The sequence below is a fragment of the Mirounga angustirostris genome, unplaced genomic scaffold (genome assembly GCF_029215605.1).
Source record: "Mirounga angustirostris isolate CCGP_5_RB_7025 unplaced genomic scaffold, mMirAng1.0.hap1 SCAF_8, whole genome shotgun sequence".
Classification (NCBI taxonomy): domain Eukaryota; kingdom Metazoa; phylum Chordata; class Mammalia; order Carnivora; family Phocidae; genus Mirounga; species Mirounga angustirostris.
The window spans coordinates 100120103-100145716 of record NW_026991716.1 but is presented as its reverse complement, the minus strand read 5'-3'; the positions used below and the strand labels follow the sequence as shown (position 1 = coordinate 100145716).

The 25614-nt window shown below is 39.5% G+C and overlaps 1 protein-coding gene across 1 annotated transcript in view; it reads left to right on the top strand.

Moving 5' to 3' along the window:
- The window catches only part of FRK (fyn related Src family tyrosine kinase), a 102541-nt gene that overhangs the window by 33668 nt on the left and 43259 nt on the right, over positions 1–25614 (top strand). Inside the window, exon 2 of the mRNA XM_045866051.2 lies at positions 22321–22442. Coding sequence (XP_045722007.1) covers positions 22321–22442 — 122 coding nt within the window. The remainder of the gene's footprint in view (positions 1–22320; positions 22443–25614) is intronic.

Genomic DNA, 25614 nt, shown 5'->3' with positions numbered 1-25614 from the left:
TAGTGCAGATTCTATACATAGATTTTAAGATGTTTATAGTCATTTTTCTCTAATAAAAGTTAAAATAAATACATTTTTGTTTATTTTCTGTCTTTGTATTTCCTTTCTCAAGAAACTAGCTAATCACAGGGCACCTGGGTGGGTCAAGCATCTGCCTTCTCCTTGGGTCATGATCCCAGGACCCTGGGATTGAGCCAGCCCTGCGTCGTCGGGCTTCCTGCTCAACAGGGAGTCTGCTTCTCCCTCTCCCTCTGTCCCTCCCCTCTGCTCGTGCTCTCTCTCTCTCTCTAATAAATAAAATCTTAAAAAAAAAGAGAAACTAGCTATTCAGAAACATAAATTTGCATAACATATTGAAGATTAGATATTTACTTTTTTATTCCAGCACTTGAGCCTTAGCTAGTCCTGTGAAAATTGTGTCAATCTATACCTTTTAAAAAAAAGACATTTGACATTTGACAGATGTTTCAGGGCCTCACTAATCCCAATTTCTCCTGTTCATGGAGCCTAAAACTTTTGTTGTCCTTGAAGTTAAAGTCCTCTCTCCAGAAGATCTTTTTTTAAAGAAGTAACTATCTTAACCAGGGAAGCAGATATTAATATCCTCAAGTGACTCACACTTCTACACCCACCCCTTAAGTGAGAATAGGATCCTAAGGAAGCAGAAGCCAGAACAGTTATACTCAAATGGGGCAGTCTAGTAAGGTGGGGAAGGAATGGGGGACATTTTCAGGCTCCCATGGCAGCACAGACGCAAACTTTATGAAAGGAAGATTTCTGAGGTCCAACCTTCCAATTGAATTGTTTTTGCAAATGCTAACCTAGTTATTTTCAAGTCTAACTAAGGAAATAGTGGGGTTATAAAAGCCACATAGTATAGTTGTTTTTTTTTTTTAAGGATTTTATTTATTTATTTATTTGAGAGAGAGAGAGAAACAGCATGAGAGGGGAGAGGGACAGAGGGAGAAGCAGGCTCCCCGCTGAGCTGGGAGCCCGACGCGGTACTCCATCCCAGGACTCCGGGATCATGACCTGAGCCGAAGGCAGTCGCTTAACCGACTGAGCCACCCAGGCACCCCATAGTATAGTTTTTTAAAAATTAATTTTATGAAGTACAGTTTATATACAGTAAAATGCACAGATCTTAAGCTTACATTTTGATGAAGTTTGATAAATACATATACCCATATGAAGGACACAACAATTAAGATGTAGAACATTCTATCACCTCAGAAATTTCCCTCATAGTCCTTTTCCAGACACTCCCCCTTTCCCTGCCCCTGGACAATAGTTGTGCCTAATCTGGTACTTCATATAAATGCAATCTTACAACATTCACTTTTCTGTGTCTTGCTGCTTTTGCTCATCGTAATGGTTTTGGGATTCAGCCATGTTGTTGAGTGTATCATTAATTTGACCTTTAGTGCAGAGTACTAGTTTATTGTATAACTATACCACAATTTGCTTTTTCATCCTCTTGGTAGACATTTGGGCTGTTTCCCGTTTTTGCCCATTATGAGTAAAACTGCTCTCAACATTTTTGTGATAGTCTAGTTGTGGACATATGTTTTCATTTTTCTTAAGTAAATTCCCGAGAATGGCATTGCTGTGCCATAGGGTTAATGTGTGTTTAATTGTATGAAATATTGCCACATAGTTCTCCAAAGGGTTTGTACTATTTTACACTCTTGCAGCGACATATGAGAGAGGCTTCATAGCTTGCCAATGCTTGATAGTCTCAGTCTTTTTTATTTTAGCCATTCTCCTAGATATGATATAGCTCACTGTGATTTTATTCTATTTTTAAATTTTATTTTATTTAAATCCAATTAATTAACATATAGTGTATTACTAGTTTCAGAGGTAGAATTCAGTGATTCATCAGTTGCATACAACACCCAGTGCTCATTACATCAGGTGCCCTCCTTAATGCCCGTCACCCAGTTACCCCATTCCCAACCCACCTCCCCTCCAGCAACCCTCAGTTTGTTCCCTATAGTTAAGAGTCTCTTATGGTTTCTCTCCCTCTCTGATTTCGTCTTATTTTATTTTAATTCGCATTTCCTTAATGAGTAATGATATTCAGCACATTTTCCTGTGCATACTGGCCAATCCTATGTTTCCTGTCCCAAGTCTTTTGCCCATTTTTAAAATCCAACATCTGGGCCTACTTGGAGTTACTTTCTATTGACTGCATTTTTTCCTGGGTATGGATATCACACTTCCCTATTTCTTTGCATTCTTCTGAGAATTACTGGTTTTCTGTTTTTGTAAATAGTTTAGTAGATAGTAGCCTGGCATCTAAGTGCAAACTTCGTTTCCTTTAAGATATATAACTGCTCGTATCTTTAATCTGTTTTTATTTTGCCTCTAAGCGTGACATTAGGTGAAGGTTTTTCATTGTTGCCCTTTTTCACATTGAGGAGGTTTTCTTCTATTGCAAATTTGCTAAGTGTTTTTGCTTTTAATCACGAATAGATTTGCATTTTTCAAAAGTATTCTGTCTATTGATTTGATTCTGTCGTTTTTATTTTTAGTCTATTAACATGGTCAGTTACATTGATTTTTAAATATAAATCAACTCCTTCCTGAGATAAACCCCATTTGGTTGTGATATATTTTTTATTTCATAGATTCTTGGATTTGATTTATTAGTATATTTTAAGGATTTTTGCATCTGTGTTCATGAGAGATATTTATCTGTGATTTTCTTGAAATGTCTTTGATTTTTGATATCAGGGTAATTCTGGTCTCATGAAATAAATTGGAATATATTCTTTTTTTTTAATTTTCTGAGAGAACTTGGATATAAGATTGATATTATTTCTTCCTTAAATTTTGGTAGCATTCACCTGTGAAGCACTAGAGACATGGAGTTTTCTTTGTGGGAAGGTTTTAAATTATGAATACAATTTCTTTTTTTTTTTTTTAAAGATTTTATTTATTTATTTGAGAGAGAGAGAAAGCATGAGGTGGGGAGGGTCAGAGGGAGAAGCAGACTCCTTGCTGAGCAAGGAGCCCGATGCGGGACTCGATCCCGGGACTCCAGGATCATGACCTGAGCCGAAGGCAGTCGCCCAACCAACTGAGCCACCCAGGCGCCCATGAATACAATTTCTTCAACAAATCTTCTTTATAGTTATTAAGACTTTCTGTTTCTCCTTGTGGTAGTTTGTATAAGATGTATTTTCAAGGGACATGTCTATTTCATCCAAGTTGTCAAAATTATTGGCATATAGTTGTTAACAACATTCCTTTATTGTTATTTTAACATCTGTGGGAATCTGTGATGGTCCCCTCTTTAATTGCAGATATTGATAATTTGTTTTTTATTTTTTTTCTTGAATAATGTTGCTAGAGGCTTATATCTCCTATTAATCTTTTCAAAAAAATCAATTTTTGTCCTTGTGGATTTTTTCTATTTTTTTCTTTTTTATTGAACTAATTTCCACTGTTGTTTTTATTGTTTCCTTTCTTCTATGTCTTTTAGGTTTAATCTGTTCTGTTTTTGTGTTCTTTTAAAGGGAATATCTGGTATGGTTTTGAAAAAGCAATAGAAAGATTTGCATTAGTGTATACTTAAAAAATCTATGTTGAACAGATTTTGCAATCTTATTTTTGTAATTAAGGGATTTTTTTAAATTAAATGACTATTGTTGTAAATATTAATCTCAATTAATTACATATGAAGGGCATGAAGATTGAGGCACATAGAGAAATTGTGAGGTGGAAAATCCTTGTCAAGCCAAACTCCTAAAAATAGCACTTTAATGTGGAGGTAGAAGTATAGTTATATTTTTCAGGCAATTACACTGCATAGGTCTTTTTTTCATAGTCTCTGCCTTATTAGCTATTATACGTGAAATTTTGTCTGCACCATTGACATATTGATCACATACATGTCAATTATGGAACATTTCCTCACAATACATTTCTTTTAAAATATATTTCTTCAATTATCTGACATCAAAATGATGTATGGTATAGTTAGGTAGCTTATATTTTTTGACTTTTGTGTTTTCTTTTTATACTGGTCTACATGTGTGTTTTTCCAGTTGTAATGTCAACTTGTAAGCAAGCATATTGTCTTTTTTATTATTCCTATAGCTTATCGTAGACTTCAATAAATGTTTATTGTGGTGTTTTTCCTTTTAGATGCGATGTTTCTCGGCATTTGAAACATTTAAAAAACCATCCTTCTAGTTTCTAAAGAATGAGAATCTGATTTTAAAAATTAATTGAGCATAAAATATTTTAAAAAGTGAACATGAAACCATTTAGTAGTTCTTTTTTTCACTCCAATTTTCCAACTAAGATTTGGAAACCCTGTAAATGCAGATCAATTAAATATATAGTAAAAAATAAGATCAGAAAAATGTTCATAATTATTGAAGTTGGGTGTTGAAAAAGTGGGTCATTATACTATTATCTCTACTTTGGAATATGAATGGAAAGTTTAAAAATGTCTATTATGAATGCATGTATGGAAACTCAAGGAGATGGGAAAATTGTGTCTTGTCATTGAGATTTCCTAAGAAAATATTTCCAAACATGGATGGATCTTGGTTTCAATGGTCTACCACTAATGTGGTTTGGAGGGGAAGGTTCTCTTAAAGAAAATGAGTACACGGGTGCCTGGGTGGCTCAGATGGTTAAGCGTCTGCCTTTAGCTCAGGGCATGATCCCAGGGTCCTGGGATCAAGCCCCGCATTCTGCTCCCTGCTTGGCAGGGAGCCTGCTTCTCTCCCTCCCTCTGCTGCTCCCCCTGCTTGTGCTCTCTTGCTCGCTCTGTCAAATAAATAAATAAAATATTTAAAAAAGGAAAGAAAATGAGTACAGAACTATGTGAACAGAATTTGGTAAGAAAAGGCATATTTAGGGATGCCTGGGTGGCTCAGTTGGTTAAGCATCTGCCTCTGGCTCAGGTCATGATTCCAGGGTCCTGGGATCGAGTCCTGCATAGGGCTCCTTGCTCCGTGGGGAACCTGCTTCTCTCTCTGCCTGCCACTCCCCCTGCTTGTGCTCTCTCTTTCTTACTCTCTCTCTCTTTCTGACAAATAAATAAATAAAATCTTTTTTTTAAAAAAGGGAATCTTTAGAACAGAAGAAATCACTACAAATTAAAGAAGCTGACAAATAATAAACATAACTATAGTAAAATATTAATGAACTGCCTTCTATGTAATTTTTCCTCCATATTTTTGACTCATTTTCTTTGACTCTTGATATGACAGTGATTTTGTAATACCATTTTCCATAGAAAGAATAAATGATAATTTGATCTTACTTTTGAAATGTTTGATCACATTTTTTGTTGATAGTTTAGAAAAACTACTTTAAGCTTCATAATTCATTATTTGTAATATCTAAATTTTGGGATTGCTTTGCTTATTTAAATATTTATTTTAATCTTATTTTGTGCTTTTTATTTTCAAATTTTGATTCTTGTGTAACCAAGCCTACCTCTAAATAACAAATGGGAAGTAGTGTTTAACTTCATAAAAGTATATTTTGTTATTCTATGGGAATATTTCTAGGAACAAATATGGTGCTAACTACCTATTGAAAGTGATCCATCCTTTGTGTTGTACATATTTTTTCAGGCAAAATGTTAAAGTGAATAAAGGGTAAGTCTCATGGTTTCCTTTTTTTCTGGAAAATCAGTGAAGTTGAAGAGAAATTTAAAAATGAGAAATGAAAATATATGACTTGTCACACTAGCACAAACTCTGTTCAGCATTCCATCTGAGAGATATTATAAAAGAGAGCTTATTGACTCACAATGAAAAGGGGTGTACCCTCCAAATCCTTTTTTTTTTTTATTATGGTCACATTGTGGGGTAGTTTTCTATGAATTTAGGTGAAACTATTTTGATACCTATTTATAATGTTTTCAACCTGGTGTTCCTCTTTCTGCCATGGTTTCTATATATTTCTGACTCGCTCTGTAGAGTAGAATTATGATGTGAGGACAACTCCATATGTCCCACTGTGCACATTCGGCACAGTTGTGGAGAGGTCACATGTAACTGCCTTGCACATTTGCCAACACACCTACACTGCTTATGCTCTTCTCTCAGCTCTAGTTCTTAACTCCATAAAGTGGAGCTAGTGAAGCACCCGCTCTGAGGCTCCCAAGATTTGCCATGAGAATGAGCGCCATAATGTCGATGATGGCACTGGGAATTATAAAGTGGAATCCAAATGTTAGTCTTACTGTGATTGTTATTACAGTCACCTTCCTTTGAGGACTGTGATCATTTGCTTGACTATGAGGATATTCATGACTGATAAAATCTGACTTCTTTCACCCTCTGTTCCAAATCTTCAGATGATCCTCTCCATATTCTTGTCCTATTTTTTTAAAGTTATTTGGTCAGCTTTAATGTTTAACAGCAAGACTCACATCCCCAAGCAATCATTTGTTCATTCATTCATGTATTCATTCAAAGATATTTGTTGAGAGCATATTTAATATCCAGTGCTGTGCTAGACTCTGAGAATTGCAGTAATGAACAAAAAGATAGGGTTTTGCTCTTGGAGCTTATAAGTATAGTTGGGAAGTAGGAATTAATCAAATAATACCAAAAAGAGGAATCCAAGGAAAGGGGTATGAAGGAAAGGAACAGGGGAGGGGGGTGTGTTCTGTCTCATCTGCTCTGCAGATAATCCAAAGGTTGAGGAGTTAAGGGAAGGGAAGTTCTGGTATGTAATGAATGAGTCTGTCATCACTCAGTCTTAAGATTACCTGCTTCTCAGGCTGACTGGGGGCGGGGGGTCCCAATTCCAAGGCTTTAGGGTGTTCCTGTCCTGTGCTCTCATTCCAACAGCAGTCTTTTCAAATCTCTAAGATTTCAAAAATCTTTTCTCTGGGTCACAACTTGACTGACCAGTCAGAATTTACTATACTCTGTGTGTTTCACTGAGTTCTTTCTTTAATTAATCCCAGACAAAGAAGGTAGCATTTTCGTACCTGGATAATTTTTTGTATCACCAAAATTATGGAACAAACCTTACTTAATTGCAATTTGCTAATTAGTAAGGTGGCCATCCAGGCAGGACATACTTCAGTTTCTCTGAACACAAACTTGCACACAAATAGTTCACATGCTACTTACAAATAATATTTACTTTGTGTATCATTAGAATTTGTCCTCTTTTTTTAAAAAAAGATTTTATGTATTTATTTGAGAGAAAGACAGAGAGCAAGGGCTGGGGGAGGGGCAGAGGGAGAAGCAGACTCTCCGCTGGTGGGGCCCCATCCCAGGACCCCAGGATCGTGAGCTGAGCTGAAAGCAGACATTCAAGCAGCTGAGCCATCCAGGTGCCCCTGAGTTTATCCTCTTCTGAAGACATTTTGAGAGAGCAAATATTTTAACCTAGTTCAAGAAATTCATAATTTTAATAAAACTACATTCTTTAAAACATAAATATAACTGAAAAAAAAATCCCCCCAATTCTGCCCCTTCACCCTTATCCTCAGATGTGGACTAGTTTTTGACAGCAAGAGTATGCGTAATTCTTCTTCTGCTACCTTCTGCTGTGGAGAATGGTGTGAGAGGTGTTCTGCCTAAGGATTTATCCTGCTAAAGAAAATTCTATTTTCAAAGCTCTGGTTGTTTGTGCTGTTGAGAATCAAGACCTGGAGTGGATGGGCCTTTATGGAGCAGAACAAATGAATGTCTGTTGGAGTATACAGAAGGCCCAGAATGCTCCTTTGGAGTGGGGGTGGGATTAAGAACTAAATTGCTTTGCATATAAAATCAGGGGTATTTTGTTGTAAAAGCCTGGTCCAGAGGAGAGGGGAAGGGGCCTTAGCAACCTGGCAGGGGGCTCTGGACCTGAGGGAAAAGAGTATTTTGGGAAATTCCCTCTTCAGGACACTTGGTATTAAATTTCCAGGAACAGAGAATTCTGATGTATTTGAACTTGTTACTCTAGATTGTACTTGGCTGTCCACAAATTTTACACAAAGTTTGGGCTGAATTCATTATCTTTTGGTTGGGATGAAAATAAGAGAGTGGGGTCTGGTGTGGGGCAGAGTGGACCAGTGGAGGGCGCCTGGGTGGCTCAGTTGGTTAAGCGACTGCCTTCGGCTCAGGTCATCATCCTGGAGTCCCGGGATCGAGTCCCACATCAGGCTCCCTGCTCAGCAGGGAGTCTGCTTCTCCCTCTGACCCTCCTCCCTCTCATGCTCTCTGTCTCTCATTCTCTCTCTCACAAATAAATAAAATAAAATTAAATTAAAAAAAGAAAAGAAAAGAAGAGAGTGGGGTCTGGTGTGGGGCAGAGTGGACCAGAGACAGAGAGAACCAGGGTTTGGGGTGAGTGATCGCAGACATGAGAGAAAGTCTTTCCCTTCAAAGAATAACTGTGCTTTTCAAAACTCAGCCCCAGGTTCCCAGCCTCAGAATTCTCTGGGGCACTTGGGAACCTGCAGCATCTGGAGCCCCACCTCCAAGCTGGGAGCACCTGTATACACTCTTCTTGGGCTTTCTTAGCAAAATGGAGTTTGAGAACTGAGGCCCTAGAGGAGGTTAAGAAGTGTGGCGGTGTGGGTGGGGAGGGACGGTTTTCCTTCTCTCACACAGCCTTTCCCCATAGCCGTTCCCAGGAGTGAGGCTGTAAGATACTTGTGCAACTGCCCTAGAATTAGAGAATTCTAAGCAAAAACAAGCAGAGAACGAATTTTCAGGTTTCAGAAAAATCCACCAGTGTGCTGGCAGAACCTTCCTTTTGTTTCCTGACAAATAGCTTGTTGGCACTGAAAACAAAAGGTGTATTTTCTGGCACTGTTTCTGGCTTTCCTTTTGACAAGAATAAGCTGCTTTGTGGATAGGTGCAGCTTCTACCATTTCAGGAGTCCAGTGGGGGGCATTTACATAGGTTATAAATACTTCAGTTATTAATACTGGTGTGATTATTGATAATTATTAATGATAGCGATGTTGAGTTGGTAGCTGGGTGCACAGGATCAAATTACTAAAAAGAAAGGAAAAGAAAGAGACTATGTGTGTCCATTCTGACCTTTGTGGACTCTGTCTCACTTCTTGTCTGCCTTGGGACACCTGCTTCATTTAAACCCCTAAAAAGTCAGTGATACTAGTGCACGTCTGTGATGGTAGCTGTGGGTACACACCTACACACATACACACACACCCGCATACATCCACATCCACATCCACAACCGCATCCACATCCACAACCGCATCCTCATCCGCATCCTCATCCGCATCCTCATCGGCATCCGCATCCACAACCGCATTCGCATCCACAACCGCATCCACAACCGCATCCACAGCCGCAGCCACAACCGCAGCCGCAGCCACAACCGCAGCCGCAGCCACAACCACAGCCGCATCCACAACCGCATCCGCAGCTGCATCCGCATCCACAACCGCATCCACAACCGCATTCGCATCCACAACCGCATCCACAACCGCATCCACAGCCGCAGCCACAACCGCAGCCGCAGCCACAACCGCAGCCGCAGCCACAACCACAGCCGCTTCCACAACCGCATCCGCAACCGCATCCGCATCCGCATCCACAACCGCATCCGCATCCACAGCCGCAGCCGCATCCACAGCCGCAGCCGCATCCACAGCCGCAGCCGCATCCACAACCGCAGCCGCAGCTGCATCCGCAGCCGCATCCGCATCCACAGCCGCATCCGCATCCACAGCCGCATCCGCATCCACAACCGCAGCCGCAGCCACATCCACAGCCGCATCTGCAGCCACAACCGCATCCGCAGCCACAACCGCATCCGCATCCACAGCCGCATCCACAGCCACAGCCGCATCCGCATCCGCATCCACATCCACATCCACAACCGCATCCACATCCGCATCCACAACCGCATCCGCATCCACAGCCGCAGCCGCAGCCACATCCACAGCCGCATCCACAACCGCATCCGCAGCCGCATCCGCATCCACAACCGCATCCGCATCCACAGCCGCATCCGCATCCACAGCCGCATCCGCATCCACAACCGCAGCCGCAGCCACATCCACAGCCGCATCTGCAGCCACAACCGCATCCGCATCCACAGCCGCATCCGCAGCCACAGCCGCATCCGCATCCGCATCCACATCCACAACCGCATCCACATCCGCATCCACAACCGCATCCGCAGCCGCAGCCACATCCACAGCCGCAGCCACATCCACAGCCGCATCTGCAGCCACAACCGCATCCGCAGCCACAACCGCATCCGCATCCACAGCCGCATCCACAGCCACAGCCGCATCCGCATCCGCATCCACATCCACATCCACAACCGCATCCACATCCGCATCCACAACCGCATCCGCATCCACAACCGCAGCCGCAGCCACATCCACAGCCGCATCTGCAGCCACAACCGCATCCGCAGCCACAACCGCATCCGCATCCACAGCCGCATCCACAGCCACAGCCACATCCGCATCCGCATCCACATCCACATCCACAACCGCATCCACATCCGCATCCACAACCGCATCCGCATCCACAACCGCAACCGCATCCGCATCCGCAACCGCATCCGCATCCGCATCCTCATCCGCATCCTCATCCGCATCCACAACCGCATCCACATCCGCAGCCACATCCACAGCCACATCTGCATATATGCCTGTGTCTCTGTGCCGTGTGTAGGTTAAGAGAATAGAGATTTTGTTTTTCATTATATATTTGCCAAATGTGAAAGACAGTTTCACTTAAACATTTTGATTTTTATATGGATTTAAGAGATATCTATAAAGAAATCCTACCTCAGCCATTCCTTTATAATCAGAAATATTATTTCTATTCTATGTATAGTTATTTTTTATAAAAGGGTACTCTTCCTGTTAAACAGATTGCTCATTTTTCTTTGGCTAAAGAGCCATAGTCCCAAGGAGACCCTTGGAGGATACCTATAGCTTCTGGTGTTTTGCATTTCCATAAATATCAGTGATTGTCAATGAAGTTGATGGATATCATTTATGTCTTACCTAGAAAAAATGCTAATAGATATTGGCCAGGCTGCAGTTGAGAAATCTGGATATTGTCTCCATCCTAGAGTGCATTACAGTCCTCACTCATCTACTCCTTCCAAAGACTCTATCCAATTTTTCTCCACAGCTGAATTCATTTTGATTACTTTGACTTCAGGAACACACAGGCAAACCCTGTTTGGGTTTGGATGGAATTCCATCTGCCACATATCTCAGCCTACTGAGAAGCCTCTCTCCTTACGTTGCTTCATTTTTTTTCTCTTTTGCACTTATCGCCTTCGAACACACTGTGTAATTATTCATTTATTTTATTTATTGTCTATCTTTCCCCATTATATGGGAGTCCATAAAGGCAGGACTTTCTGTTTGTTCCATTCACTGCACTATTTCTACCAACTGGAACTGAGCCTGACACATAGTAAGCGCTCAATAAATAATTGTTAAATGGAGAATGAATGAGTGAAGGAATTTTATGGTGGTAGGCTGTGGTTATAGCTTTGTTACCTGCTCTTGCATGAACCTGGAAAAAAAACCACTTAGTCTTATTGAAGGAGATATGTAGTTTCTGTCCCAGACATCGTTGAGAATTTAATGAAACACTGGACTCTCTCCCCAGAGAATGCATGTACTCATTAAAACACGTGTACAATAAGTTTCAGAGGTTTACACATGGACCCTCATAAAAATTTCTTTCTAGTTCTAAAATTCTGATCACCTCTCCTGTGTCCCTCCCATAGAATAATTCTCCTTTGCTCTTGCCTTCCATATTTTCATCTATTAAACTTGTTCTTAAATGATTTTTAGAAAAAACAAGTCAAAATTTCCCGTCATTTTTGCAGGTGTGCCCAGAACTCAAAATTCTTTACTTTGTTAAATCTTAATTGGAATATCTTATCATCCTCCTAATCTACCTTTTGAATATTTGCCGAAGATCTACTTCAACCGTGGAGTTAGTAGTTTCTACATGGGAGTACCTATAAACATCGAAGAACTGGTTTTGTTTCTTCTTCATTTAATCGACCCTCTCCCCACCCCCCATTGCCCACCAAACCAGGCTGCTCACAGACATGCTGCTGGTTCTTCACCTGTGACATGCCCTTGTCCTTCATTTCTTTGGGTTTCTCATCTCCTCCAAATCCTTATTCCAAGTGTCTTTTCTCTAAGATGCCTTCCCTTTTTAAAAAAATTTTATTATGTTATGTTAATCACCATACATTACATCATTAGTTTTTGATGTACTGTTCCATGATTCATTGTTTGCGTATAACCCCCAGTGCTCCATGCAGAACGTGCCCTCTTAAATACCCATCACCAGGCTGACCCACCCCCCACCCCCTCCCCTCTAGAACCCTCAGTTTGCTTCTCAGAGTCCATCGTCTCTCATGGTTCGTCTCCTCCTCTGATTTCCCCCCTTCATCTCTCCCTTCCTACTACCTTCTCTCTCTCTCTTTTTTTTTTAAACATATAATGTATTATTTGTTTCAGAGGTACAGGTCTGTGATTCAACAGTCTTACACAACTCACAGCACTCACCATAGCACATACCCTCCCCAGTGTCTATCACCCAGCCACCCCATCCCTCCCACCACCCACCAGCAACCCTCAGTTTGTTTCCTGAGATTAAGAATTCTTCATATCAGTGAGATCATATGATACATGTCTTTCTCTGATTGACTTATTTCACTTAGCATAATACCCTCTAGTTCCATCCATGTCATTGCAAATGGCAAGATTTCATTTTTTTTGATGGCTGCATATAAGATGCCTTCCCTTATTGACACACTGTTGGTTTGTTTATTTCTTGGATTGTAGTTCCCTTAGCAATTAAATGCTCCTTTTGTTTTTGTCATTTCTTTTTTATTTATTACTCAGTTAAAATGATCTCTTACTCCCTTGATAATCTAAAATTCTCAAAGGAAAAGAAATATACCCTTCTTTTGCTCTTATGCTTCTTCATCTGTTTTCCATATAGTTAGTATGAAATGAATGTTACTGATAATTTTAGCACACAAAAAACTGTATCAATATGACCACGTACAGTAATAAGAAGGTAAAAATACCTTCAAGTTGTATACTTTCTGATTTGGGATAAAGGATTTAACGAAAGTAAATGATGACATGGAGTGTAATGTTATTAACCCATGTAGAAGAGGGTACATGCATGGACTACTAGCTCACTAGACTCAACATGTGGTCTTGTTCCTTCTGTGAACATTCCCAAAGAACAAGTTATTTTGTAGATCTTTATTTTTTTAAATAAACTCTGTGCCCAGTGTGGGGCTTGAACTCACTACTCCGAGATCAAGAGTTGCATGCTGTATTGACTGAGCCAGCCAGGTGCCCCATATTTTGTAGATCTTTCAAGAAGAATACTCAGTGCTTTAAATAAAGTGGGATGAGATAATATCATTCATGACTCTGGGAATTAAGATTCTTTAAAATTAAGTGAATTAAAAAGTTCCTTTCATTTTTCCTTCTTGGAAGTGAGAAAGGAAATGATTCATGAGAGGAAATAACTATTGTGGGTTTTTTGTATGTGGGGTTTTTTTTTTTTTTTGATAGGAAACTAAGTGGGGCTGTCACTTCTGAAATTAGAGCTCCCTACAACTATTAAAAAGTCATACTAGTACAAAAAACTTATTCAAATAAAGAATTGGAGTGAACATTTGTGGTATTTTGTGAAGTAAGGCATTTTCCTAGACATCATAAAATCAGTTGCATTTACTTTCTTTGGATGTGACAAAGATGGAAATTCCTTAATGATTAATGCATTCAACTCTAATCCATATTTCTCTCGTTTCTACGACAAACATTATCACAAATGTACAAAAACAAAGCAGACAGGCTAGATGATTGGAAATGCCACTATATATTCACATATTTTGTTTATTTATTAATTTATTTTAAGTAAGCTCCACGCCCAGTGTAGGGCTTGAACTCCTGACCCTGAAACCAAGAGTTGCATGCTCCACCGACTGAGCCAGCAGGCACTCTTGTTTTTTATTTTAAAAGAGAAATCAATATTAGTTTCCATTTCCTTTTATACAAATAGGAGATGGTTTTGAGACCAAAGCAGTGCCTTGAGATTGAATCCCTATCTGAACTTTATTATGCCCTTCAACTTTTCGTGAGGAATTGCTTTTGATTATTAGACACTGGCAGGTGGGTTCAGGTTATAGTCATATCCTTACAAACATATAGCACTACACCTTCCCCAGGGCTGAAAGTACCAGTTAGTTCATCTTACTTCCTTTCTAAAGAAGTTCCCTCAAAATTCCCTTCTTATGATGATTGAACAGGTAAACAACAAAAAAGCTTTATCAAATGAACCAACCAAGGAGCTTCCTGGTTTCTTTGTGACTGCAAGTCAAACATTGATGGTGATACGTCACTTTATCACACATTTTTTTTACATGTGGGCAGCCCTGATACGCTTGTGTGTGGGAGGACAGGAAAATCAGCTTCATTTTTGATCTTTACATTCATAGGCAAATGTTTTCTTTGGGAGAAGAGAGTTGTCAGATTGGAATCTGTGGTCTGTGGCCAATTAACATCTGAATCTGTGTTGCAACTGGCCCAGGACAGATAAGGCTTCTCCCTTAAGCGTTTACCACTCAAAGTATGTTGGCAAGCGCAGATAAATGATTACATGAAAACACAGGTTTTATCTAGTTCAACATACAGTATAAACCGGAAGACATATAAATGCCCACATTGAAGTACAGTGTATTGTTTCATCAACAGGTATTTAACTGTTCCAAAAGGTATATGGGGTGTTAGCCGTTAGGCTTTGTACCGGGGAGGTCTGTAGCCTCAAGTGAACATGGAATAATAATAATAATAATAATAATAATAATAATAATAATAATAATAATAATAATAAAGCAGCTCTAACTTTTGTATGCTACATGCGAAACCGAAGGGTGGTCACTGAAGACTGGGAATTCTGGGGAAGCGGCTTTAAGTGATGCCAATGCAAATAGCCATAAGAGAATGAGTTTAGCTAGAGCCAAAGAGTTGATGGTGGGGAAGACGTTGTTCAGGAAGTGGCCCGTGTCCAGATGGTAGAGGGCCTGAAATTCCAGGTCAATAAGGATTTTATTCCATAAACAAAGGAAACCCTTAAAACTTATTATGTGTATGCCTTGGTGAGATGTATCAGGTCATATGACCAAATGATTAATCTAGTGGCGGTGGTGTAAGCAAGGCAGGGGAGTCTAAGGTAATGCGTGTAACACCGTAACAGCAGTCCCTGGCTCCTTGTACGTGATCAATAAGCAGAAGCTGTTAATATTAAAGGGAACAGAAAGGAAAATATTGCCATGATCTAAGCGGTGATGGTAAAGCACACAAAGGTTGTGATGAGGGAAATGAAAAGGAGGGAATGAATAATAAAATACATACGAGCATTATTTGCTTTTTCTTTGTCCTTATCATGCTATGTGAGTGGGAAAAGAGTGTCAGGCAGGGGTTCACTTTCTGTGAGCTAAAGGGGCTGCTGAGCCTCAGGAGACTTAGTAGAGGAGAGGGACGTGCTTACCTGGACAGGAACGTGCTTACCTGGACAGGAAGGGGACTTCATAGGGGCTGTCCTGGCAATATTGCTGAGACGCAGATAGATGCAGGGGAATCATACGGAACTGCCATAGCTCAAGGGACTATGAGTTCACACCTTACATTTAGATATGATAAATGACTAAACGTGGATGATGAGCGTACCCTGCAAACTATAGGTGTTTTGCAAATGTTTGTGTCTCTGATGTCTCCCAAGCCACGCTGGTGAGGATGATGGGAGGTTTTATCCACTGTGACATGTGTCTGTGAAGACTATGAGGAAGAAATGAGGAAATATTAATGGACGTACCACATCTTTATTTTTTTAATCTTATTTATTTTTTTAATTAAGTAGGCTCCACACCCGATGTGGGGCTTGAACTTGGTACGCTGAGATCAAGAATTCTATGCTCTACCAATTGAATCAGCCAGGTGCCCCTGGAGGTACCATGTCTATTTACATATTGATTTCCCTAAATTTTGATTGATATCTATATTATTTAAATGTTGATATTCAGTAATAACACATAAATTCTGTGTTTGTTTTTTTTTTAAGACTGATTTTGTCTTTTTTGTCAAAGTACTTCAGTTATCACAGTACAACCTTTTGAATTAGTAAAATGGCCTACTGCCACCTGGTGGCAGCATGTCCTAGTCAAGAATGGGCAGGCAGGACCAAAAAATCACTGGGGAGGAACTTTCCAATACAAAAACATCTAGAGAAGTGAGATCACGTTCACATATTTATTCACGTTTTTTCATGACCTCACACCTAACATGTCTAAAACCAAATATATAATTTCTCCCTTAAATTAGTTTTCTGAAAATAGGTGCTATTTATTGAGCATGAATGCAGCCGGGCATCCAGCACTTGATATACATCATTTTTTTTTACTCTCAAAACAAAAACCTACCAGGCAGTTATTATTATTATTATTATTATTATTATTATTATTATTATTATTATTATTTTCGCTAACAAATGATGAAATCTGGGCATAGAGAGGTTAATTTTCCCAGTGAGGTGCTGTAGCTCTTAATCATTGTGGTACCCTGTCTTTAATGCATTGCCGGGTATATTGTTCTTCAGTCTCCAGATTTGAAACTCTGGGGTCATTTTTCCTCTTCTGTTTGTTTCCCTTCTCATGCATCAGCACCTGTCCTGTACTCTTTTGAGATTTTTCTTGTATCTATCAATTCTAACTGCCAAAGTTTCTACTTCAGCTCTCTTATAGCATGCAGATTTTTATAGCATATTTCTGATTGGCTTCCTTAGATTTTTTCTGTTTAAGTAGATTGCAAAGTAATATAAAACTACATCTTGCTGTAAATATCCACATTATGGAGAAGAATGCAGAGTAAAAAGTGAATTTTTTTTTTTTTTTGCCATCGGTTTTGTTCTCTCTCACTAATCTCCAGAGAAGTAAGCACATATAAGTTTTGGTTTGTTGGTTTTTAAAATAGAAATAAAACTAATATTTTGATTCCTCTGCAGTTCACTCTTTTTCGTTCAGGAGTATGTTTGCAGATCTTTCTGGGTCTGTGCTACAGAATTTACACACAGTAGACGCTGGATAAATGTTTGCAAAATAAACCTTAGACTTCAATCACATACTCCTTTCATCCAAAACAGACATTATGCTTTTTGCTCCATTTTCATCTATTTGCAGCATTTCCTTCTCCTAGGTTATAATGGGTCTTCTCTCCTTTTTGGTTATTCTTAATCAAGATCTCTTTCATGGCAAGTATGGTGTAGCAATAAAGATTAGTTTCATTAAAGATCAATAAAATGTGTGTGTAGTGTCATTTTATTGGATAATTTTCACATGTAAACACCAAACTAACAATATTCTCAGCTGTCTCATAAAAAATTTTATTATTTTTTTTGCTATTCCTATAATTCAGTAGTTCTCAAATTTTACTGGGCATCAGAGGCACCTGGAGACTTATTGAAACCCAGATTTTTGGGCACCACCCCACAGTCTCTGATTCAGTAGGTATGGGGGATACCTGCACATTTCCTTTTCTAACAAGTTTGCACGTGATGCCAATGCTCCTGGTCCAGGAACCACACTTCAAGGGTCACTAACCTATAAGACTCTCCTGGGATCTGTCCAGGGTTACCCTGATCACTTCTCAGCACTCACTGTTTACTGCACACAAGAATTAGAGCAGAAAGAGAGCATTAAAAGTGGCTGTGGTGAGCACGCTGGGATGTGCGTGACCCTCTGGAATGGGGCCAACGGGGGCTCTAGCAGGCAGAACGGAGAAGAATGACAGTTCTCACAGGCTCAGACCACAAGTTACTGCACAATTTTCCCATGTGCAGAGGGTGGAAAGAACTATCTTTCTCCGATTAGTCTCCACAGCAGCACGTGCCCTCATGATTCAGCACATGTTCTAACATAGAGTGGTTGCGTCATTGTTGAGTATGAAAGATGGCGTTATAATGCCACTACACCCAGAAAACAATTTTTTATTTATAGTCGCTTCCTGGTGGTAGTCAGCCAAGTAAAATTCCAGGTATTAAGTGAGCTGATGCATCCAGTCAAATATTTATATCCATTTCATTGTTACTGTGGAGTCAATACTGGTGTGATTTGCCTTGTAAAGTGAGTATACAAAACTATTATACAAGAATCCAAAATTGGTGAGAAAAAAAGGATTTAAGGGGCGTCTGGGTGGCTCAGTTGTTAAGCGTCTGCCTTCAGCTCAGGTCATGATCCCAGGGTCCTGGGACCGAGCCCCGCATCGGGCTCCCTACTCTGTGGGAAGCCTGCTTCTCCCTCTCCCATTACTCCTTCTTGTGTTCCCTCTCTCACTGTCTCTCACTCTCTGTCAAATAAATAAATAAAATCTTTAAAAAAAGAAAGGATTAAAAAAATTTACCACAGAGTTCCTCTCTACAAATGTTATAAAATTACTATATCTTTGATTTACAAAAATGCTTGCTTATACATATATTGGGCAGAGAAAATACATCATTTACAGATTTGATTATACAAAATACAAATGTAATGTATGTATATAAAACATATAATAGAATTTATTCTTAAGAATGATGAGATATATGAAATATAATCATACTTCCAAGAATTTAATCTGCTAGATAAATTGTAATTCTTGTAAAGGTTTAAATATTTATATTTTGAGCAAACATTTGAATGCTGATGCATAATCAATGCACTCAGAATCAAGGAAATGCATGGGGTTGATCAGTATATTTGATCCATGTTGCTAATGTGCTTGAAATATTTGTGCAAAGAAATTTTGCCATTTCTGGAAATGGAGTAAAAAAATGTTATTAGCTATTAACTATTAACTTTCATTAAGCATGCAACTGTCCATAAAAATATATAGTGTTTTTTATATGTTCACTTAAACTTTACATAAAGGACATTATAGTAGTATGTATCATTCTTCAGCTCCTTTTTGTCCCTCAACAATTTGTTTTAACTGCTGTATATTATTCTTTTATCTACAACTAAGTTTACCTATTCCCCTACAATGGACATTTAGATTGTTTCCAATTTTTCAGTGCTAGAATTCTTCAGTGATTGTTCTTGTGATTTATTTCCTTGAGCACTTATGGTATATAATCTAGAAGTGAAATTGAATGGTATATAAATGGTATGCAGCCTTATTAGATATTGCCAAATTGTTCTTTGAAGTAGTTGTACCACATGATATTGCCTGTAGTATTGTATGAAGGTTTTTGTTTCACATTTTTCCCAATACCCGACTGTGAAAGTTTTAAATTTTGTCTAGCCTGAGAAGTGTGAAATTTCATTGTTTTAATATTTATTGGTATAGATAATAATACTGGTACAGATACTGTGCTTATTTTCTTATTTTTATTAGTTAATGGATTTTCCTTTTCTATGAACTGTACAATTATATACTATGCCAATTTTTCTACTGTGTTGTCTCTTTTTTAAAAATTCTTTTTAGGGGCGCCTGGGTGGCTCAGTGAGTTAAGCGTCTGCCTCCGGCTCAGGGCGTGATCCCGGGGTCTTGGGATCGAGTCCCACATTGGGCCCCCTGTTCACTGGGGAGTCTGCTTCTCCCTCTCCCTCTGCCCCTGTCTGTGCTCTCTCTCTGTGTCAAATAAATAAATAAAATCTTTAAAAATATATATTTATTTATTTTGAGAGAGTGGGCGTGCGCACCCATGTGCCAGTTCAGGGGAGGAGCAGAGGGAGAGGGACAGAATTCCAAGCAGACACCCTTCTGAGCACAGAGCCCAAGGCAGGGCTTGACCCCATGGCCCCTGAGACTATGCATGACCTGGCCGAAATCAAGAGTAGGGCGCCTAACCAACTGAGCCACCCAGGCACCCCTGTCTTTTTTTTTTTTTTAATTGAGTATAGGTCTCTATGTATTCTGAATACTATGCCTATTCTTGGTTATATACTTTGCAAATATTTTCTCCAGGTCTGTGGCTTGTATTTTAATTTTATTTCACAATAATCTTGCTGTTGTAGAAGTTTTTAATTGTGGTATAAGAAATATTATCAATCTTTTCCCTTAAGGTTTTTATGTCTTTTTCTTTTTCTCTTATCTAAGAAACCCTCCCTAGTCTAGTAGCCTCAGAAAGTTTTTGAAGTTTGCATTAGGTCATTAATCTACACAGAACTATGTTGTATGTTGTAAGTAGTATCAATTTTTTCCGTATGGATTACTCATGGTACTAATATTGGTTTTTGAATAATCTGTACTTTCATCTCTAATTTGTGTGTTTGGGTCTGTTTGAGTTTTTTTTTTTTTTTCCCATTATTCTGTTGACTTATTTCTGTAGTCATAGAAAACATGCATTTCTATTTTTCTGTGAATTCATTACATAGCCCCTTGGAATGTTTCCCTGCCTTCCATAGTTTCCGTCCGATAAACAGTAGTCTGTGGACATCAGCTGGGTCCCTGATATTGAATCGGTGAGGTGATCATTAGTACAATCTACCACATATGATTCCAGCTCTCTGCTTTCTGGGAAACGGTACGACTGCATTTCCTACTCTCTTTGCATTTAGGCACAAATATAGGACTTATCTGCAATAGTTTCATTCTTCTATAGAAGCTTTAACTAGAAACTCCAGGAACCAGCCTGTGATTGGCCACATGTTTTAGTCCTGCCTCAGCGATCGTGGAAGCGTGGAGACGGAAATGCCCTGATGGAGCTAGCGATAGACCTAGAGCAGAGCCCCAGGCGAACTTCCGGACATGCAGCTGAGGGAAAAACAAGTCTTCGTTGTCTTAAACCATGGAGGTTTTTAGCACTGTTCATTACTCTAATATAACCTGGCTTGTCCTAACTGATATAGTTAAGATTGTGTCATTTCCAACTTGATGATTGGCAAAATGGTAAATAAGCACCTTGCCTTTGCTAGGAGGTAATGATTATGTTTTAGTGTCTCTCTTTTCACTTCCTTTCCCCCTCTTCCTTCCGATTGTGTCACCCTCAGTGCACTCATACTCCCCAATATCCATGACCTGTCAGACCAATTGGAGCCATTTTGGTATGGCCTGTATGTCCTCCCTCAGCCTGCAGCTCCTCACACAGCCTGTATATCTTCCCTCAAGCCTACGTTTCCTCTCTTTGAGTGTCTACATTTTTAAAGATGATACCTGAAAAGATAAAATCTGTACCTAAGATTTTGTTGTACCTAAAATCTTAAATGATAAAGATTAACTTTGTGACTCTAGAGTGAGGGGCCATCAGTGAAAAGCAGGTTTTCTCAACTTCCTCTTATTATAACATTAGTGTCTACTGACTTGATATACATCTTAGGCTGGCTCCAGCATTAAAATCCATAATTCTTGGGGTGCCTGGGTGGCTTAGTTGGTTAAGCATCCAACTCTTGATTTCAGCTCAGGTCACAATCTCAGGGTCCTGGCATCGAGCCCCGCATCGGGCTCCCTGCTCAGCAGAGAGTCTGCTTCTCCATCTCCCTCTGTCTGCTGCTTCCCCTGCTTGTGCTCTCTCTCTCTGTCAAATAAATAAATAAAATCTGAAAAATAAAATAAAATCCATAATTCTTTGTCGGGTTAATCACATTCACAAATGTGTGTGTTCAGTATCTGACTTATATTTCTGGAATGTTCGGGATAGGAGGGTAAAGATAAGAAGTGGGGGTGGCACTAGGAAGATACTTCCCAGGTGGAAGCATCTTTTTCACATCATCTCTCCACCAAGGACAATTTCCTTTATATTTGATAAGTTCCTCCGAAACATGCAAAATCATCTCATATTATGGTGGCATTGGGCAGTAATGGATGGAGCTGGGGGGGTGGTGGTGAGGAATTAATGCCCAGAGAACTACATTTTTAATTGTTCATACTTTAATGTGGAGTATATAAATCCATTGATTGGAATGTTTGCCTCCTCATACCTAGAAGGTGTTACGTGAGGCGGTGAAAGTTTGATGGTGATGATGAGTAATTATAGAGCATGGAACACAGCAGGCTAATGTGGTGGGCCTACCCTGGAGGCTTTGAATTTGACAGAAGGAGGACACATTACTTCTCAGAATGCAGATGTGAGAAGGAATGTGGTAGCAGGCATCAGCCAAATTCCTATTCTGTAATTTTTAAAAGGCTCCTGGTGAGGGTTACAGACATCCAGAAAAATCATCTCAAGTATCGAAAGGTACATTTATACCTGTAATAGTTTCACTGAAGAATAGCAAACATTTCTGATGTTCAAACGCTTTCTTGCCAAACTTCCTGCTCCTTAAAAAAATGACTGTTGATTGGTTAATTAAAGTTTACATCTGTCTCTTTTTAGGTGGTTCTTTGGAGCAATCAAGAGAACAGATGCAGAAAAACAACTATTATATTCAGAAAATCAGACTGGTGCCTTTCTAATCAGAGAAAGTGAAAGCCAGAAAGGAGATTTCGCCCTTTCAGGTATGGACATTGTTTTGTGTGATTTAAGTGTGGGTTTGAGAGTCTGTAGGAATGAACCTGCTGTGTGAACATGGACAAGTTAATCTGAAATTTGCCTTATTTCTTATTTTCATAAGTACCAAATTAAATCTGAACTACCCAAGAGTAATATAGAAATTAGCAAGCAGTTTCTATCTATGGATAGGAGTCTCTGTAAACAAATACATGCGCTCTGGATATGAAATGACAATCATATAGATCTGGCCGCATTTTCTCACTTTTGTCTTATCTAAGGGACTATCCTTCTAGGGAAATGATAAGCAAAAAGTGAAAACTACACTGTTGTCAAAATTGATCTTTCCCCAATATAGTTTGAGTTTTTGCATTTCATTTGTCTTTGCCCGGTAAATAGAAAATGAATTGAAATGCTGGATGCAATTGCATTTGGTTAACTCCATGACGTGTAAAATTTAGCCAAATGTAGTTAGTTTTCTAACTAAGAGTCAAATACATGTTTACTTTACATTGTCTTAGGAAGGAAGAAACACCTGAGAATTGTCTTTGATAGTTACAGGTGCTTACATGCATGTCTCTGCCTTCAAGAATCTGTTTCTCGGGGCGCCTGGTGGCTCAGTCGGTTAAGCATCCAACTCTTGGTTTTGGCTCAGGTCACGATGTCAGGGTCATGATATGGAGCCCCCACCAACCTGGGTCAGGCTCCACACTCAGCAGGGAGTCTGCTTGAGATTCTCTCTCTCTCCCTCTGCCCTTCCTCCTGCTCATGCTCTCTCTCTCTCTAAAATAAATAAAGGAATCTTTAAAGAATCTGTTTCTTGGTGTATGTTGCAAGGTACAGAACGTCCTTTCTTCAAGACCATCCAGACCATCTGTCATGTGAGACTTTCTCTCCTTACTCTGCTCTGACCTCTGTTTTGTCCAGGCGCATTGTGTGCTATTATCCCCTTTAAAGCGTGCACTCTGTCTAGATATAAACCTTGGGGGAAGGGATTTTGCCTCCCTTTATCCCTGTTGCCCTGCAGTAAATGTTTATTAAACACGATGCCCAGGCACCTTATTTTGTCTGCCTGGCTCAGTGAGCTGAAGTCAGGACAGCCTCCAAGGTGCACCGGGGAAGGAGGCCCTGAGCTCACATGTCCTAGGAACTTTGATTGAACCTGAACTCAGGCCAGACTGTGTGTGTTGGGGACCCATTTGTCTTACGTACACTAGGCAGTCCAAATATCAGGGCAGGTGGATGGGAGCTGGAAAGGAATAAGGGCAGAGGTGTTGAAGCACCTTCTTTCAGAGGCTCCATCCTTCAGCCCCTGCCTCATCCTGCACCAAGTTAATATGGTGTTCTCAAATTGTTTGGCTTCAATCCACCCCTCCTTAGAGGATGCTGTTCTGATTACCATTTTTGAAATGTGCTCCAGTATGATGTGGCACTGACCTTTCTAATCTTGCTTATACCCAAGGTGAAAATAAAATACAATGACTGATACAGGATGGGCATTCGCCAATTAGAATTGAGGCCCCATCAGCCTGTGACTTCATACCAGGGCACACCTGTACACACCCAGGCGGCATACATGAATATTTTATTAGATCTAATAACTTTTTTCTGATCATGACATTGTTATATAAATAGAGAAGCTCAAAGAAGAATAAAAATTACCACCTTCTGAAGATATATTTTTAATATCGAAATACCTTTCCTGGCAAGCTTTTTTTCTGTGCTTCACCTGTAAGTATATTTATTTAAACAAACACACACTCATATTCAGAAAATAAATGGAGATCATCTTGTAAGGAAAAAGAGTAAATATAGGTATGTGTATATATGCATATCTATATTTATATATACACACACATATTTGTGTATGCACACACACACACAGTGGATCTAGGCTGCATTTTTCTTATTCTGGCTCTCAGTGTCCTGTGAACAATTTTGCATGTCCTTTCTTATTCTTCTACATCATTATTTTTAGAAACCACATAACCTTCCATTGTATGGGTAATTCATCATTTAATCTATTTCATGTTTTATGTATTTTCATTATTTTTAGCTATCTTGCTGCTAATAAAGTATGATGCAGTGAACATCCTTATAGATAAATATTTGAAGATTTCCATGAGAATATTATACTTAGAGGAAGAAAAACGAAAAAAGTCTTTTGGGAAATCTCTATGCTTAATGATAAGAGATAGAAGAGAATTCCTAATTTAAATGCATCCATGTTTGTTTATTTGGCTTTCCCAATACTTATATGCAAAATTAGGTAATCATTATTTAGCTAAGAGCTAGATTATATGTTTTAGACTAGCATTAAACATAGAGAAGAAGATTTCCATGAGGAAAACAAACTAAAAGTAGAATTGCTTGAGTTATCTGTTTGAATAATGCCCAGGCTGCAGTGACTGTTCTGAACACTTTCTAAGTAGAATATTATGGAACAAAACAGCTTTACAGGCTTAGAACAAAATTATAAGGATATTGGTTTTTATGTGCTGAGAATACTCTAGCGCTTGCTTATGGATTTAGGAAGCTTTGTAGGCCTTGCTTGGAAACCAGCATATCATTATATGTTCTTTTTGAAGGAAGTCAAATGATTTAGAGTCTTTCAAACAAATTATCTGATTGCTGTGTATTCACTGGGGGACAGAGTAAATGCAGACCATTATATTCTACTGAAAGGAAAATTTTCTTATTAGCCAGAAGGAGGGTGATCCAAGAGAAAAATGGGAGGAAAAAGGTCTTCAGTATGTCCACATTAAAACAAACAAATACACCAACAAACAGCCCAACTGCTGACTGTTGATTACCATTGAGGATCTTCAGATATACCATGGATTGATTTCTTAGCGCAGTTGTCCCCTTAATCAGTCTGAATTGATGGTCTTCCAGTTTGCTGACTTGTGTGCTGCCAAAGGAAGGCAAATTATACCCCTTTTCTATCCGTCTTTCCCACATGCGTTTTCCTTAGGAGTATTGTTTTTATTCCTTGCGTGGCATTGGCTTGCGGCTGTCAGAAGAGCTTCATGATGGAGCACGATTTATTGATGCTGGGGCGGGCTGGAGAAGCAGCAGCCCGAGGTTGGGGTGGGTGCTAATTGGCCTGTTGTGATCCTTGTTGTGTCGGCTCTTCTGAGGTCTGAGTAGATCTGGAAAGAGAGTTAGAGCCATGGCACT